Genomic DNA, 19271 nt, shown 5'->3' with positions numbered 1-19271 from the left:
AGCAGTTTTATTTTTCAAAACTGGTGATTGGACATTGTCTTCAATTGTACCTGAAGGCAGGAGGCTAGCTTAGGTGGCGGTACAGGGCAAGCCACATAAGCCACCCATCTCTGTCCTCCAAGGTTTTGCTACCACTCCCCAGTATGTTGCTTAGGGCAGCTGCTGCGCTCTGTCTAATTGTAGGGACGGCCCCTGTCAATCAACTTAGATATTCTTTTTGGCTGTCCCATGGGATGCATTCTAAACTGAACATCTTCAGGATGTTTGCTGCTTTTATTTATGCTACTTAATGGCACTTGCTTTCATTTGTGAGCTCTTTGATTCAGGACTTGATAACTTCTGGTTTCTGTTGCATTTCTTCACAGGCTGCCTGCTGTTACCCGGGAAGATCATGAAACGAGGTCGACTTCCCAGCAGCAGTGAGGATTCTGATGACAATGGCAGTAAGTGCTCCTTTTTGTTGTGCTTGTATCACACCAGGTTTATGAGTTTATTTAAAAACACACACACACACACAACTTTGCATATGACACTTTAAATAACAAAGGTGATTTGCATATCAGTTGGGTAGAGAGCTAATATGAAAAAGCTTTGCGAAAATCAAACAGATTTCAATAGGTGAACAGCAGTAAGGCATCCCAAGGCTTTACAGCTGATTACACAGCATGCAGTAATACATTTCTACCCCCAAACCCAAACAAATTAATATTTTTTTTGGTTTAATGTGTTGAAGTAAATGTTTGCCACATCCGTTGTAAATGTTGTCAAGTCTTCAGGTTGTAATAAGGGGATCAAAGTTTGATTTGAGGCTGCTTGTCAAGCTTATGTCACCATTTTCTTACGCATATCATGAATGGGGTTCATAATACTCCTGTTTTTCTATACACTGCTTATGTGTAAGCAGGCCCCTTAACACCTAGGAAAAGTTGACCTATTGTGCATGTTGTTTTTTGATACCCACTCCTGTGGAGTACTAACATGCAGTACAAAGGGTAATTTAAGCAACTGCTTCCTAATAGTGGTTTGTGAGAGCTTTTGTGAATGGTTCATAAAGTAGACAGTGATGAGACCATGATACAAAGGGTACAGTAGCTTTTTCCAAGTAGTGGGGAGGAAAGACAATTTTAGAATACAAAATTCCCTTGCAGTTTTTTATTATTTGGAGAATCAGGCCTACTCCCACACTGTGTTCAAACTGAAATGCTGCTGTTTGCCAACAAATGAGATATAAAAAGTAATATATTATTTTGAACATTTGCATTGCCATGTTTGCAAAACAAGTGTAGATTGGAAGCCTGTGAGTAGGGGCTTGCTTCTTTTTATCTCTGTTCAGCAGCTGTGGTCCTGAAAAAACACATATCTTTTTAATACTTCAACACGTATTATTTGGAAGTCCACTTTTTTCAACTTTAAAAATGTACTTTGTTTGTACATTGTGTTCAAACATTCATGTTTGACAATTTAAGGTAGCTTTTCATGACTAGGTTTTGGGTTTAACTATTGCATGCTTTTATAATAATTTGAAGCTTATGTTTAAACACTGACCCTCCCTGGGAGAAGTCTTTGTAAGAATGTGTGGGAAATATCAGTTGTTGTATGTTTTGCCTGGGGTGAGCTTATCACCCAGAGAAATGAGTTGCCTGAATCTATCCTTAGAGACTCGTTTTCCTTTCTGCCCAAGAAATGTACTAGAGCTGGTGCAAAGTCTGATTACCTACAATAAAACTAGCCAGACTTGTATAGATTTAGGAAGCTTTACATGGATTGCAGAACTCTTCACACCATCAAGATGGCATGATAAGAATCTGGTGTTCTGGAAGTGATCATATGAGTGCTTCATTAAATAAGTGTTCAAGCCTCTTTGGTAACTTTGCAGCAATGTGATAAACGTGAATTCTGTTTGGCCTGTGGTGAAGTAGTCACATGACTGCATCACTGACTGCCCAGTTCTGTCAATATCATTTAGGTGCGTATTTCTCCCATCAGGAACAGGATCATGACCTGGTGAAGTAGGTGGCAAATCCCTCTGGAATGACAGGGTTTGGATCAAAGGTGACAGCTGGGAGGGCCCTCCTCACATAGTGTGTTTCTCACCTCCAAACGTTCAAAAGAAAATATGTGTGGAATGAGAGAGAATTTGCAGAAAATAAAACTGACAAGACAGTGGATATATCCCTTCTTGACCCCTAGTCTAGTTTGATGGGCAGATGTAAGGAAGACACTAGGCATCAGCTCTGCAGATAGCTCTCCATAGAAAGGAAAAGTGCTACAGATTGCTTGGAGCCCTTCTCCTGTTTGAGTGACATGGGCATGGGTAGTGATGTTAAATTCTTGAGAATAATCTTTTGGAGAATATTCTCGAGAATATTCTCAATTAATGAGAATTTTCATTTAAAATAGGAGAATATTCACTGGTGATGGCACCAGTAATGATCATGTTAAGGTTTGGTATAAGGAAACTCAGTAGTTAAATCATATTTTATTCTTCCGTTAGAACATGTACATGTTATAGGACAAGTCAAAAAATACAATTGGCATGTTAAGGTTTGATACAAATAATTCAGTAACAGGCTATCTTGTGCTTCTAATAGCGCTAACAATAACTGTTTAGTGACTAAAGCAAAACTTTGTGCATACATATAAAAAAGAAGTCCTTAACATTAATATATTTCAGTATGTCAATCTCTGGTAAATGGTACCTTGTACCATTGAATGGCACTGCAAAAACCAGTTACTGGCACTAAATAAAAATATAGAAACGTCAACTGTTTAAATCAAGGCCACCTCATATGCTGTTACACATAATTGTATAGACCTACTTTAAGTTTATAAAGCATTAAAGCTACTTTCTGTAAAAAAAAAAAAAAATTACACCGTATGGCCAAGGGTATAGCATTGCTAAGAATAAGGTCACACCAAAATAGAAAAAAGGCTATTACATACAGTTGAAATACATACAAATTCAAATGTTCATCAAATTAAATGAATAGCATTTTTAAAACTGAAAAATAAAAAAATTATGTAGCTCACATTTCAGAACTGCCAATGGTGAACGACACAATGTCCAGTAACGTAACTAGATAAAAAAAAACCATTATTCATTACTTACATTGGCAATATCACAGCTTGACTTATTATTTACTAGATTTTTTAAATGTGGGTTGTAAAACTGGTTTTTACATTAGAATTTACAGCTTGTGGAAAATATTCTCCAGAGAATTTTCTAGTAGAGAATATTCTCGAGAATATTCTCATTCTGGAGAATATTCTCACCTCACATCACATCACCTCACAGCACGGGTTGAAAGTGCTGCACTAGTAAGTTCAAAATGCCGTAGATCCAACTTACCAGATCTGTCCTTACTGCAGTTTTAAATAACCAGTGCTGCTGTATGCATTCAGTTAGAACTGGAGGAGCCTATTCAGTGGGACTCCCCAGTAATATAGGGCATAATCTTGGACACCGCAGAACTTGCACTTGTAAGTTCTTTCGCAAGTCCTAATTTCCACATGTTTCTAAAAATTTTAAGGAGCAGGCAGTGAATGCATTCTGAAAGCCTCAGCTTGGGTCAGGGGCTTAGTGGCAAATAATGATAAAAGATTGGTGATGGCAGTGAGTATCAAACAGGTGGAATGTTCCAGGAGCTATCGTGGGTGCTTTAAGGATAGATCCTTGAGTTTCTGCTTTTGATCTGATGACAGAGGACTGTCTTGTCCCTGCCAAGACAAAGCGCCCACTCTCTCACAGGTGAGATCACAAAGTCTTAATCCCACAGGAGTCAAAGAGCCTATAGGGAGTACAATTGGGGGTTATCCTTTGCTTCCTTGGGTTCCGGTGGTTGTTCTCACCATCGAAATCATAGCACACTTTGGAAGATGCAGCCGTTCCAGTCATTACCAGGTTATGTTCGTATTCTTAGTAACCTTACTGTGATGGCAGGAGCTGATAGTCAGGGCAACAACATGGGCAAATGTACAGACTGTTGTCCTGCTCTTTAAGCACAAAAAAACAAAACAAAACAAATCCTCTATATTGCTCAGCATGCTAATTTGGTTGTGTAAATGGGTCCTGCCCATAGTAATAGGTTTTTTTCTTAGCTGTCTGTGCAGCTAACATTAGTTTCATCCAATCTGTCTCCTGAGTTTAGATTATTTGGGACTGTATCTGTGATGAATCAGTGGTAGCAGTGGCATTTTGAAAAACGTTTTACTTCTCCAAACAAGTAAATTACTTATTCTCTATTTGTATAATTTATGTAGCTCTCAAAGGCATTAGATGTGGCTTAGCATAAATGAATGCTCATCTCCTGGGATGGAAGGTGCGATTTAAGTGCAAAGTGTTCTGGGGCCCTCCTGGCTGTTGAAGCCGAAAAGGAAAAAAATGTAATGGAGTTTGGCTTTTGATTAGTGTTTTATGACCTAATTGTAAATAGGGGAACATAGACTGAGTCACTGAAGAGAGGTATTGACATTTGAGAATATTTTTCTATTCCGATATGATGCAGGCCTAAGTTAAACATCTTTCAAAAGGCAAATTACAATATGGAAAAGATTCCTCTAGTAAAACTCTTCAGTGTATTATGGGGGTTTGATTGAAATGCATTGGGAAGATTTGCTTGTTTTCTACTGATGTAACATTTTATTATTATGGCCTGGTGAAGAGGGTTTGCAAGCTGTGCTGAATTTTTGATTTTTGGCCTCTTGCTGTTGGAAAACAATCCCAGACAACCTTTAACTTATAAATATTTTCCATATAATCGCATGAATTCAAGTTTTTATTCTGTCAACTTGGGGCAAAGGCTTGCAAAGAAAAGGGAAGAAAGCCAACTATTTTTTGGTGGTGTCAGAAAACACCAAGAAGCTACTTGGCTTTTGCCTTTGTTTTTATCAAATGTGTATCTGATGCTTCCTCCAAGAAGGTCATGGTGATGAATAAAGGTTTGTTGCTTTAAATTTACTTATTGTTCAAAGCTACGGGGTTGTGTCTAGTACTGTGCTGGTGGGATTCTGCTGGTACAGTAGGGCTTCCCTCTCCTTCTCCACTGCATGCTCTCAGAGTCTGCTCCAAAGTGTGCCCAATCTTCTGGAGCTGATTTTGAGGCTGGACGGCTGAACACTGGAGGAGACAGAAGAGGAAGGCCCATTGAACACACAGGAATAATTAGCACCAGCTGAGCTGCAGCGCTTGATAAAGCCTCAGAGCTCTATTTCATGTTCCTTGAGGTGTTTCCAATTATATGAATTAAATGTTTTGCTGTGCCTTTTATCCTTTTGATAGCCATAGTTTTTCAGGTCTCCATCCTATGCGCACTTAGAAGTTTATTAAAATCAACTAGACTGCCTGCCAAGTAACATATTGGGAGCAGGACTGTCAGTTAGATCAGCCTAGAATGGCTTTTTTTTTTTTTGGTACAAGCTTTCTTGTATCATTTCTGATTCTATTTTGTTCTGTTTCTACACTTGTCAGTTTTTTTGGCAACATTCATTCCACCCCTTTTCTCTCCCCCACCCCTTTCTTTTCAGTCTTCTGCCTCACTATTCCTTAGAAGACAAAAGAGATAGGAAAGAGGAAAAACAAGGGGGTAGAATAAGTGAGATCCCATTACCAGGAAAAGCAGTATAATAGTTCTGATGAATCTTGCTTTCCTGATAATACATCCCCGTCCCTCTTCCTCTTTCTTGACTGTTAGCATGCTTCATGCTCTTAAGCCACACTGAACGCCGTGGTCCTGCGGCTTTGGAGTATAATAATGCTCTCACTGAACTAATTGGCAAACCCCCATTGGCTTTAATGGGAGTGAGCTCCTAGCTTTTAAACTGTTCATACTGAGGTTGGGAGCTTTTCAGTAAAGTGTGTTCTGTGGCCAGGTATTTTGGTATCATGCTAAAGTCGAGTTCTGCATAATTTTAACCACACTCAGATATAAAATGCGCTAAGCCCATCCCAAATGTGAAATATTGCATGGAAGAATGAGTGAAATATTGCATGGAAGATCAAAGGGAGCGAGTACAGCACATTTAGTGATACCTGGTGGAAGAAGGTAAATAATTTGTTTAGCTTAATGCAAAGAAGCAAGTTCAGAACATAGTGAAATTCTATACAAAACAACTGAATAAATTAGAAATATATTCTTGTTACTGCAGTGGAAGTCCGTGTGTAGGCCACAGATCAGAATTACAGTGAGACAATATAAATAGCACTAAGCAGGCATTGCAGTTCAGTGAAGAGAAAATGTGGTGGTGGGGGGAGTGGGGATCAACAAGGATAAGGTGGGGATCAACACTGTACTCTGACCTTCTCCCCTCTTGTTTGACAGCGCATCACATCACAATACTGTTGCTGAAGTTGAATAGGTCTGGGTTTGGTCTGAAGAGTACAAAGATTTATAAGCTTTGAACTTGTTAATGACTGTGATAGTGTAATCTCTCCTATAAAGATAGAACCAGCCCTGTATTTAGGGCCCTCCAGCATTTGACAAGTGAAAACAGGTAGGTATTCTTGTTGAGTTAATTAAGCACGTGCTCCTAGTGTGGTGGTTAATGAGTGAGCTGCTTCCAAAAGTAATCAGGTGAAATGCCTCACCCTTAAGAAGTTTGGAAACTGTTAACTTCAAGGCATTCATTTTCATACAACATGTCTTAATGCAGGAGTCAGCAAACTTTTTCAGCCGGGGGCCGGTCCACTGTCCCTCAGACCTTGTGGGGGGCCGGACTATATTTTTTTGGGGGGGGGAATGAACAAATTCCTATGCCCCACAAATAACCCAGAGATGCATTTTAAATAAAAGCACACATTCTACTCATGTAAAAACACCAGGCAGGCCCCACAAATAACCCAAAGATGCATTTTAAATAAAAGGACACATTCTACTCATGTAAAAACATGCTGATTCCCGGACCGTCCGAGGGCCGGATTGAGAAGGCAATTGGGCTGGATCCGGCCCGGGCCTTAGTTTACTTACACATATCTTAATGCTTAAATATTGAGCTTTAGCATAGGATAATGGCAAAATCCCATAAGATGCTCCAGAATGAGAAAGAAAGCTAGGCCTGTGTTTCAAAACTTCATAAACCCCAGCACAAAAATTACCTTCCTGATTTCTGACAGAACTGAAGATGGAACTTATTTGGATATGTGCTGGGATTTGGAGAACATAAGATATGCCAAAGTATCACACTTTCCATGCCTTCAGCATATGAGACAGTACCTCATATTTTCCCCAAGTTCTCAGTGTGTGGCTTGCAGTGGTTGCTTATGCCCATTGGGACTGGTAGGGTGGAAGGTAGGGAGGTCAACATGAGGTGGCGCCAGAGCAGTCAGTTATAGTGAGTATGAACAAAAATTACCTTCCTTTAAATTGCACTGGAAATCTTCCTTTGTCTGAGAGCCAGACTCTGCTTCTCCATCTCTCTCTTCATCTGGTTTCTCTGGGATCCCATACCTTGGAGCAGTGCTGTTTTCTAGAAAAAGAGGTGCTGGAACTTACCATGAACACCTCCCTTGTTCTCTTTTAATGGCAATGGTGCCCACCTGAGAGGTGCCGGAACTGAAAAGAAGCCCTGCCTTGGAGACACTTTCACATCACATTCCTGCCACCTCCTCTTCCTGCTTTCTTATTGAATTGCACATATGATGTTGACCAACTTTGGCATATTGGGTTAGCTGTAGAGCAGGAAGCTTTGCCTGTCTGTCTTGCCACAAACTCTTGGCATGCACTTTTGTTATTCATAGTTAACGTATTCTGGCTAAGAAAATGTAAACCAAGCTGTTGGATAAGTACAAAAGAAGGTATATAGGGATAAATTAAAATAGGAAGTGTGTACCTTTTCTGTTGTTGCTAGGATCTTGAAAATGTTGACCCATTTTCCTGGTTGCTTGTAGCAAGTCAGAATCTTATCCTGATAACCACATAGGGAAGTATTTATAAATAGGAAAAGAGTGGGTTCCATTTCCTTTAAGGTGATCAATGAGCCACAAACATCTAATAAAGTTATATGTTAGCAGGCAGACTTAGTAGAGGGTTTTTTCTGGGTAAGTGTCATTTATGGATTAGTTGCAAGGTGGGGTTATCTTTTCTTGCCAGAATGATCAGATAAAGAATAGTGTTGTTGCTATACACTGCATTAGAGAAAGCTAATTGACCAGCAGATCTACCAGCAGTGATAATGTCAGAAGATACCTTGTTAGACCCAATGGGTTGTATTCAGTGCCGTCCTTTCCCTTGCAGAAAGCTCTTCGATCCAGAAGGAAAGTGGAGAGGTGATTTTTGTGAATTCTCCTGCATCACTCTTCACCTTCCACACTGTTCCAGCTTTCGATACAATACAGTAGTGTGCTGGATATAATCTGAAGACAATGCACCTGCAGTTATAGCTGTAATAAAGTAGAATACTAACCGTAATTTCTGGTGCTTTAATGCCATGCATTCCATGTTGGATCCCTGTTTTTTTTGGGGGTGGTGGTTCAGAATTGCTTGTTTTGCAGGCAATTTTCTGCACAGAGTTTGCCTTCTGACTGTGACTTCATTGCGTGGGACTGGTGGGTGGATTGTCTGAGATTCCATGATCTTGGCAGGCTGAGAAGGAAGTCTGAAATAAGGTTTTATGATGATGGGCTGGCAGCTCAGACTGTTCTAACCACTTCCATTTTCTGCTCCAGCTGCATGGTTTCCCAACAAATTGTGCTGTTGGCAACTGTGCCCACTCTTGCTCAAACAGAGCCCAGAAAGAGTCTCGGCAGATGGAAATACCAGCACTGAGCAGGAGCAGCAGCTAGGCATGCCTCTCTATGTTGGAAACTCTGTTGTGCTGTCTGATTTTGCAATGTAGAAGCATTGTATTTACAGTGGGGAAGACTGTGTGCAGCCTCCAAGAGGGCTCAGGCTTTGAAGCGTCAATGAAATGATAGCAGCCTGGAGCTCTCCTGGGACACAGCTGGGTGCTCTGCAGCTGGTTTTACAACACTGCTCTGCATTATGCACTCTGTAGCTAATCTTATGCCACGCAGCGTAGCATATTGGTGGCTGGGCGTGCTCCCTGGGACACCGGATATGCTCTGGCAGCTCATGGAGACTTGCTCATTTTTAAAATGTCAAAATCTCTGTGTCTCTCTGTCTCTTTCCGCTTCACCTGTCCTTGGGAAAAATGTGTATACGCCAATATATGCAGAACACTTGGAACATATAATGGGCAGAGTGTGCCGAATTGTGCCGAATTGAGAAATATCATTTTATCCAAGTATTTAACCATTTTACACAAGCTCCCAGTATTTTGACTTCCTGATAATGAGTTTCCTTTTAACGTGGTGACTGTTGGACTTTGTGACCTAGTTTGCATTATCTTAGTGCTATGCAGATGATTTGTCTTAGCAGAGTTGGCAAATACTGTACGTAAGCGGACTTTTACAAAACTATCTTTTGAATGCCATGCTCTTCATCAGCACTGCTATCTTGTTTGAATCTTTTTTGAAATACAGTGGTACCTCGGGTTAAGTACTTAATTCGTTCCGGAGGTCCGTTCTTAACCTGAAAGTGTTCTTAACCTGAAACACCACTTTAGCTAATGGGGCCTCCTGCTGCTGCCGCGCCGCCAGAGCACGATTTCTGTTCTTAACCTGAAGCAAAGTTCTTAACCTGAAGCACTGTTTCTGGGTTAGTGGAGTCTGTAACCTGAAGCGTATGTAACCTGAAGCGTATGTAACCCGAGGTACCACTGTTTTTAGTTTTAATAAAGCAGTCTTTCCTGAAAACACTGAGAGGAAGGAAGGCATGAACCCACCTGAGGACACCATGATGCCAGGTGACAATTTCACAGGAAATAATTGGATGTGCCCATTTAGAGAGCACTTCTGATTCCCCCCCCCCCCCCTTCTTCCTTTACATCCTGTCTTGAATTCAGTCTGGAGATGCAAATGAAGAATGTGAGCCCTGCTTGTGGCAGAAATTGACTCCATTTGGAATCTGTGATTGGGAGCTCCTGAGATGAGTCGATCCCAGGGGGCTTGCATACGGAGCCAAATAAAAATAAAAGGGGGCCTACATAGGAACATTTAGGAGTGTGCCCAAGCCCTGCCAATTGTTCCTTTGCAGCAGCAGGTCTGTAGGGCAGGTGGGCATGGCTGATGAAAAGCGACCTCATAGTTCAAGTTAGGACCCCTGGCAGGCCTAAGTTTGGCCTAGGGGCCAGAGGTTCCTTGCCTGGCCTAAATTAAGCAACAAATATTGTCAACCCTTCCTGAACTATTTCCTTCTGTTTGCTTTTCTATCTACTGTTGGGAAGGACTGCAAACAAATTAAAATGAATGCAGTTCCTAACACAGTAAGAAAGTGACAAAGGTTGGTAATCGTAAGAACTGGGTTCTTCTGCTTTTAAAAAGCACATTGCAGTGTTTACGTCATTACTCAATTTGAGACATGCCATTCTCCCCTCCTAATATGCGTGTCTTATCATTACTTGCTTTAAATAAAATAATGACATGCATACCATCATCTAATCTTCTTACTACTTTGATAGTGGAATATCAACTCCTACAAAAATGATACAGTTTAGTTGCATTCAGCCATTGCTAGGAAGAATAATAGCCTCAATACATCTGTTTCATTTATTATTATTTTATTTTTGGGGCCTTTCATTTATTATTATTTTATTTTTGAGCAGCTCCTCCAAGCTTCCCCCCATACCATTTATTTACTCTAATTTTTTATGTTTTTTAAAAAATAAAAAATATAAGTATTACTCAAAAGGCTTGTCTAGTGCAGCCCCTGCCACAGACAGCAGATAACCTTGGGTAGTTTCCATGTTGGAGATGGTAATGCCCCACCACATGTCCCAACATCTGGTAACTTACAGAACATTATTTATTGGCTGGTGGACAAAAGGTTTGGCTCTCTGTGCACACAGTTGGAACTTTGATGGTATACGTACATACATGCATGGACAGACAGAACAATAATGGATTCTGATGGTAGCATTTTTGACAGCACTTTTTCTAGTTGGTACAATGATGAATATAGACCAAGAACAAACAATAAAAATATATGGATATGCACATAATAAAAATAAAATTGTCCAGATAATTTGGGGCATAATATCTTGACAAAGGGAAAAGATATGAAAGATTGGTACAAGATTCTGTTTCTGAGCAACTGTTTTTTAATGTAATATTACCCTTTTTGTAAGATCAACTGTATCTGTAGAGTACTGTATCTAACTTTTCAATTTTCCATGAGGGTGGGGGGAGAAAAAACTGAAGAAAAGCTGCAAGTCACTTGCTACAGTTGGTGGCTACTGTTGTATTAATTGTATTAATCTATATGAAAATGGAACAATTGCTGTATATGGAATGATCACAGGGACCTTAAACTGAGCCAGCAGTTTTCCTCCCAAATGTTCATTATGATGTATAGACCAAGAAGTGGAATGAAAGTATAGCTCTTGCTTGCCATAGTGAACTACAGTGGTACCTTGGGTTAAGTACTTACCGTATTTTTCGCACGATTGGACGCACCGGACCATAGGACGCACCCAGTTTTCAGGGGGGGAAAATCAAGGAAAAAATATGACCCCCCCTCGCAGCTCTGGGAGCAGTGGACAGGCTGCATGCAGCCTGTGCGCTACTCCAAGACCTTCTCCCTGCTTTTGCGGGAGGTGGCGGAATTCCCCCACCTCCCGCAAAAGCCCACAGGAGCCCCGCGTGACTCCTGCGGGCTTTTCGACCAGGAGGGAGAAGGGACTGAAACGGCCAGTCAGTCCCTTCTCCCTCCTTGGGGAAAAGCCCCCAAGAGCTGCGCGTTCTTTAAAGGCTGCGCGGCTCTTGCAGGATTTTCTGCAAGGTGGGGGAATTCCCCCACCTCCTAGAAAAGCCAGCAAAGCCGCGCAGTCCCTTTAAAGAGCGCACGGCTTTTGCCTGCTTTTGCGGGAGGTGGGGGAATTCCCCCATCTCCCGCAAAAGCCCACAGGAGGGAGAAGGGACTGACTCGGCCAGTCAGTCCCTTCTCCCTCCTTGGGGAAAAGCCCCCAAGAGCCGCTCGCTCTTTAAAGGGTGCGCGGCTCCTGCGGGCTTTTCTAGGAGGTGGGGGAATCCCCCCACCTCCTAGAAAAGCCAGCAGAAGCCACGGAGCCCCTTTAAAGAGCGCACGGCTTTTGCCTGCTTCTGCGGGAGGTGGGGGAATTCCCCCATCTCCCGCAAAAGCCCGCAGGAGGGAGAAGGGACTGACTCGGCCAGTCAGTCCCTTCTCCCTCCTTGGGGAAAAGCCCCCAAGAGCCGCTCGCTCTTTAAAGGGTGCGCGGCTCCTGCAGGCTTTTCTAGGAGGTGGGGGAATTCCCCCACCTCCTAGAAAAGCCAGCAGAAGCCACGGAGCCCCTTTAAAGAGCGCGCGGCTTTTGCCTGCTTTTGCGGGAGGTGGGGGAATTCCCCCATCTCCCGCAAAAGCCCACAGGAGGGTTGGAGAGTAGCGGGAAGGTGTCGCGTGCCTCCCCGCTGCCCCCCATCCTCTGGGGCTGGCGATGGGGGAAGCGCTGCTTTCCCCACCGCCAGCCTCAAAGAGCAGACTCTCCTGGCTTCAGCCGAAGCAACGCGAAGCCTCCGGAGCGCAGGCTTCGAAGGCTTTGCCTTGCTATCGCTGAAGCCAGGGAGCCTGCATTCGCTCCATAGGACGCACACACATTTCCCCTTCATTTTTGGAGGGGAAAAAGTGCGTCCTATAGAGCGAAAAATACGGTAATTCATTCCGGAGGTCCGTTCTTAACCTGAAACTGTTCTTAACCTGAAGCATCACTTTAGCTAATGAGGTCTCCTGCTGCCGCCGCGCCGCCGGAGCACGATTTCTGTTCTCATCCTGAAGCAAAGTTCTTAACCTGAAGCGCTATTTCTGGGTTAGCGGAGTCTGTAACCTGAAGTGTATGTAACCCGAGGTACCACTGTATTTATTTTTATTTATTGATTTCATGACATTTATTTCCCTCCTTTCTTCCAAGGAATTCAAGGCAGCAGCCATAGTTTTTCTCCTTCCGTTATTTAACCCCCAGCTACGCTTTGATGATGTATGTGAGGCTGAGAGAGAGAGTGACTGGTCCAAGGCTACTCAGTAAACCTCATACACTCAAACCACACTGGTTCCCACTGAAGTTGGTTTAGACAGCTTGTGTGAAAGAGGGGTGAGCAAAGGCTACCCTGAGTCCTGCCAGAGAAAAAAGACAGGGTATAAATAAATTGATGATGATGATGATGATGATAGAGACCCCTTTGGGGCCAAAATAACCATTGTTCTCAGTTCCATGTTTCTTTTCCTTTTCTAGGCTTGTCAACCTGGTCCCAGCATTCTAGGTCTCAGCATCGGAGAAGTTCATGCTCTAAGCACGAAGATCGGAAACCATCAGAGGTATTCTCTTGATTAAATGCTCTTGCATCTTGCTGAAACACAGATGTGTCTCCTTTTCCTAATACTTCTTTTTCTTTCCTTTTTCTGCTCCGTCTCAGCTGGCACCCAGCAACCTTTCTTCTGGCCAGGAGATCAGGGAGCTCAGCTGCTGCCACAGTCCCTGCCAGCATCAAGTTAGTTATTTAGCCGTGAATATTGGGTTAGTTTGGCACCAACCCAACCTAGTTTTTTTTTAAATAGTCCTTTCCTTTTCCTTTTCCAAAAATATATCGGGGAATATGTTTTTTTTTATTATTATTTGTGGTGAACAGTGAAAAATGTGTACCTAGGAGTGTTTCCTTAGTTTCCTAACCATTACTTGGCACTTATGAATAATAGTCCTTGTTCAGTAAAGCGGTCAAACCAGAAAACTTTGTCTCTTTGAGTGCTTCATCTGCATTGCTTTGAGAACAGATCAAAGGAGGAAATACAAATCAGTTTGAACTTTTCATGATGGATCACCAAGTGCAATCTGTTGCACGCCTTACAAATTGGCAGATGTCCTTTGAGCCAAATATGAGACTGGAAGAAAAGGGATATTCTTAAGAAGACTGTCTGGTTCATCATAATCAGATATCTTACATGTTCATGTTCGGGGTCTTGCCCTGGCAGGTTTCTAAATTCTTTATCCCTTGCTTGTTCATGCTCATGACTGTGGACAGTATAATCCTTTGGCCAAGTGAATTAATATGTATGGGTTGCCTCTTTTGTTCTGATGGTAGAAGCAATTCCATGCATGTATATTGGAGATGTGGAACCTTTTTGACACAGTGGACCAGATCTTTATTGCCCTCCCCCTCAGCCCATGGGCCAACTTTGACATGTGAGTGGAACCACCCACTTATCATCTTACATCATGGTGAGGTCAGGTGGCTGAAAGATAGGCTTTCCTGCTTGCCTCTCAGAGTTGACTTGCAGGGTGTGGGGAGGGGTCTGCTTCACCAGTGCATTCCTTACAAGGAACATGCTAGAAAGCAGAACCAAGCAGAATTGAAGTCTGCTCACTAGCTGATGAGCAGAGAGTTCATTCCTCCTCTCCATAGGGGGCTGCTTCACCAGCACATTCCCTGCAGGGGAAGTAGTTGGCAGCTGGATATGGTTTTGGGGAAATGGCCTTTTGGGCTAAAGATCTCTGCCTATGGGCTAGAGGTTCCCAACCCATGATGTAAATGAATGCCTGCACAGGCTTGCTTCTTCAACTGAAATGAATAGGAAAGCAGTTGCTGATGGACCTCCCATGCTTATAATTAGATATTGGATGTGTGTGTGTGTTCCTGTATGTTTCCCATTTCCAAGTAGCTTTCTTTCTCCACCTCTACCTCCTAGTAGCTTGTCTGTTTTTATATTAATAGAATTGGTACTGAATGCTGTTATGAATATTTTTATATTCTAACAGCAATATGTCACTTTCAAAGCTCCCTATATTTATTTAAAACATTTTACCCCTACCTTTACCTGAAAAGGCTCCCAGAGTAGCATACGTAAGATCAATAACAGTGAAGAATGCAGTCTGTGTCTGTAGGCTTACAATTCGAAAGACACTAAATGAAAGGGGAAAGAGATGAGGTGGGGAGAGGAAAGCAAAGAAACTCAGCACCAGTTCTTAAAGTTATATTTGAAGAACTGTGTGCCAGCCACTGGGTTGGAGGTTAGTAATTCTGCAATGCTGGATTTAGGCATGCGGTTTGCATCTGCAGAGCAGCAGGAATGGCATTGCGAGGCAGTGATTCTTGGAAATTATATCCTTGATGTTCCATTAAATCCTCCTTTGTTTTGTGGCCAGAGCAACTCATCACAAACGTTCAGCTCAAAGGCGTTCACGCCCTGTTTTTCTCTAGGCAGTTAAAATAAGGGGGTTTTTTAGTCTAAAATCTTGTCCCTGGCACAAGAGTAGGCCTGGGCAATATATCAATATATTGCTCAGGACCGCTATGTGGGGGGAGACCATGATGACAGCTTCACTCAGTGGTATATCGCTGGTGAAACGGTCACCACTCATGAGTCCCTCTGCCTTCAATGCTCTGAGGGACAAATAAACTAGCTGGGAGCAGTATACCACTGGTGAAACCACCATCGCACTCTCCCCCGGCAGAGGGAGAATCAAACTGAATTGGCGAGGTGCTGATACAGCTTGTTCCTTCCTTCACTTCTTTAAACTGCTTGGCTGAAGAGTGTGCTGCTACCCTCACCTCAGCCCAGCAGTTTTATGGAGCCCCTGACCCACCACTGGCTTGCACAAGTCAGCAGCGGGATGGGGACTCTATTAAGGTGCTCCTCCTCCCCAGCTGAGAGATCCCCGACCCCGCTTCTGCTTCTACATGAGTAGGAGCGGGATCCGGGCTGCTCAGCTAGGGAGCATGAGTGGCAGGGGACTCGGGGCTGATTCCACTGGGGGCAAGAGTTTTCCTGCTCCCAGTGGAGTCTGGCCAAGGAGCTTAGGGCTCGCTCAGCTGGGGGCAGGTGTCTTACCGCCCCCCAGCTGAGCAGCAGGCTGGGGCCAGCTGTATTGGCCATAGCCCGTGAGGCGCTGGGGTGAAAGCACCTTAGCTCCCATGCTGAGAGCTGTGGCAGTTTCACCCAGCATCTCTCCGGCTAGAGCCAATGCAGTTTTTTCCAACATCATAGTATATCGCCAAACCATGATGTTTTACTGGCGAAACACTGCAATGTTAAAAACCCAACATCGTCCAGCCCTACTTTTGATATTTTGCAGCATTTTTAGAGTTCCTGCAATATTTCCCCCCCAAACACCATGTTTCTTTACATTCTTCTTTTCTTCTGTTTTTAGTTTTGTTTCTCTTGAGTTCTTGAAAAATTATTATTTGGTAAAGAAAGGGCGTTAAAAATTCTGAAATCTCCCTCCCGCTCTCTATGCAATTGTGGGTCACACCTTAGCTAAGGGTGATGCAGGCTTCTCTAAGGGGACAGACAGGAGCTGTTGGTATGTCAGGAGTGCCTTCTCAACCTTTTTCAACCTAAATGTAATATGTTTTCTATTTAGGCAAGAAGGCAGAGTCAATGTGTGGGTGACTCAGTAGCCTGTTCACTATCATTTGAGTTGAATTGATGGATGATAGTCAGACTCTATCGGACTCTGTGATATCTTTTTATATCCCTGTTTTAATCTGTCCAAATTCCAAACTAAATCTTCTTTTTTTTTTAATCATCCTTCCCTCCCTCTCTTTCCCTTTTGCTTACACCCAGGGTGATTTGAACAATGTTTAACTTTATACTTAGCAAGACTGTACAATTTGCAACTCTCTAGTCTGGTGGAAAACTCTAAAAGGGCAAAATGTGGGAAGGCTAACGACATATAGTATAGTAAACCCAATTGGTGAATTGGGTGGTTCACGTGAAATATATTTTACATCACTGCCAGCAGTGTTTGGAAAATGCAGCAATCCTCAAATTATGTAGTCTTGGTCAGTCCCAGTAAAGCACTGAAATTAATACACGACAAGTGGTTTGAGGATTTCAGCCAGATAAACAATATTATTTTGTCACACACACACACACACACACAGAGAGAGAGAGAGAGAGAGAGAGAGAGAGAGAGAGAGAGAGAACGAACATCCTGGTCAACCTGTTTCTGCTTTATAAGCGTGTGAAGTGGTGCTGGCTGTGTGCCTTGCTGACTGCACTGGCCATAAACTGATGAGTCTTCAGACTATTTTAGAGGTCTTGCTGGTACTGCATGGACTGATTCAGGCACTCTGTTTGTAGCAAAGCCATCTGGGCTCGCTTCTTCCTCCCTCCTGCCCCAGCACCTTTAAAACTCCAGATAAATACCCTTCTGTTGGCATGTGGCAGTTAATATAGAGATTTGAAGATGAGGTGCTAAGCATGAATGATCCTTGTTACTTTGTAATAGCAGAAGCGCATTGAGAGATCTGGAAGGTGCTTAGGCATGCAAAGCCTTGCTCTTTTAAAGCCTGCCACTTCATGGTTTGTATTTTGCTGATGAGCAGCGACAAATCAGATTGCGTTGCACACAGGCAAGTGCTTTCCGCAAAGATGTATGGCTTTAACTCATGACACATGCTGGGTTAGGGACCCTTTCCCTGCTTGCTTGTGGCTGATAACTTCCTACAACTTCCCAAGATGTTTTACTAGTTTCAGAAATCATTCACGTTCAAAGCACAGTTTGAACCATAGCTACAAACAGTTGTAAATCTGGATGGCAGATGTTGCTTCAGGTGGTAAGCATTGGATATATATTGGCTATGAACTTTCCTGGCTGATATTTTGGTTTAAACTGTGAGACCCAGCATATGTAGCATGTCCTCTGGTGGCCAGTTTGGTCTACAGCATTTTTTGTGGTGTTGATTCTTAAATGGATGTACATGGTTGTTCATCTCAAATGCATTGTGACCTGCTCATATCCTGTATCCTCCTGAGTTTCATTTTCATGGTGGCTGAGATTCTGCAGAGATGCTACTTCCATGATCACTGGTGCAGATTTATACTCTGCCTTATTATATCTGTTAGAATGGGTGCAAGTCTTGCTGTTACCAGCTGTGCCACATAGGAGTGAACTGAAATGCAACTGGTGATGTGATCTTAGGCTGTGACTTTTTTTACATGTTAGTCAACATCTGATAGGGTGTACTTTGTAGGAAGGTGCCTCCCCTTGGGTTCTACTCATAAATGTCACTCATGTGTCTCACTGAGCATGTGCAAGGAGAGCAGGGTTGCTGTCACTGGCCACCCCAAATGTCTTGCTGGCTCTGCTCCTCTAAACCCCTGTGCCTTTGGTGGAAGCTCTGAACAGGGAGCCTATGTGTTTACAGCTGCATATGTGAAGTGTTCAGGGCATTTCTGCGTGGGACCTTTGTTAGAACTGAAAATCAGAGTGTGCCTGCTTGATGTATTAAAGATTAGCTTTCACCACAAAAGGATGCATTAAAACATCATAACTCCCATGCAAAATGGTTGTCTTAAAACCACCTTCAGAAATTATCTTTAGTAGGTAATAAGTCCAAGAGTCTTGATACAAATGCATGCTGCTCCCATGCAAGTATTTTTGTTACTGCAACTGGCTCATAGGAGAAGCAGAGTTAGAGAGATTGGATCAAAAGAAGCCAATGTGATCCCTCCATCAGATTCTGTTGCGGAAAGTGTATGATGGACAAATTCTAGACATATTTACTTTGCTGCTGTCTGCACTGCCTTCTGCCAATCACATTGTATGTACATTCTGACCCTTAACAAAGTTGATAACTTTTGAGAAACTTTTAACAGTATTTAATTCAGAATTCCCAAAATAATGGATCAGTGGTTTGCAGAGATTTAAGGAGATGCTTTTTACTGATCTGCTCAATGGTCCATTTTGCCCAGTATTCTTTGTCCTGACTAGGGCTGGGCATTATCTGGATTTCAACATCACAATATACCAACAGCTAAACACCACAAAATATTGATATATCATGATATATACCTGCAGTGGCGGAGGGCCTTGCTGGGGCTCCCCGCGGTAGCAGAGGGTCCCACCATACCTCCCCACAGCACTGGAGGGTGCGCTGCGCTTCCCCGCAGCTGCAGAGGGCTTTGCTGAGTCTCCCCACAGTGGTGGAGGGCCTTAAGATGTAAGGAAGCAATAAAAAATTTAAATAAACTTCCATATACTGTAATATAGTTTCAACTAATTTAAGAGTAGTTTAAGTGATTTACTAGTCAAGTTGCATCTGCTTCCCCACTCAGAGGTCTAAGTGGAATCTTTGCATGCATAAGCCCCACTGAGTTCAACTAAACTTCTACTTTCTCTTGCACTGCTTACTGAAAAATACCCTCCCTATCATTCTCGCATAGTACCCAACCTCCCATTTCAGCATAAGGCAGCCAGCTATATCTTCT

The 19271-nt window shown here is 42.8% G+C and overlaps 1 protein-coding gene across 20 annotated transcripts in view; it reads left to right on the top strand.

Annotated features, from left to right (window-relative positions):
* JADE1 (jade family PHD finger 1) overlaps positions 1 to 19271 on the top strand; it is a 169177-nt gene that overhangs the window by 120218 nt on the left and 29688 nt on the right. For 10 of the 20 annotated variants that reach the window (XM_083571186.1, XM_083571189.1, XM_083571188.1 and 7 more), the window contains 3 exons: positions 366 to 443; positions 13297 to 13379; positions 13478 to 13552. In XM_083571186.1, the coding sequence (XP_083427312.1) occupies positions 392 to 443; positions 13297 to 13379; positions 13478 to 13552 (210 nt within the window). In that variant the 5' untranslated portion in view covers positions 366 to 391. The remainder of the gene's footprint in view (positions 1 to 365; positions 444 to 13296; positions 13380 to 13477; positions 13553 to 19271) is intronic. The other 10 variants (XM_083571182.1, XM_083571183.1, XM_083571178.1 and 7 more) reach the window with 1 other exon arrangement.

The sequence above is a fragment of the Podarcis filfolensis genome, assembly GCF_964270895.1.
Source record: "Podarcis filfolensis genome assembly, chromosome: 9".
Taxonomy (NCBI): domain Eukaryota; kingdom Metazoa; phylum Chordata; class Lepidosauria; order Squamata; family Lacertidae; genus Podarcis; species Podarcis filfolensis.
Note: the sequence above shows the minus strand (reverse complement) of the source record. Positions and strands in the feature narration are given on the sequence as shown.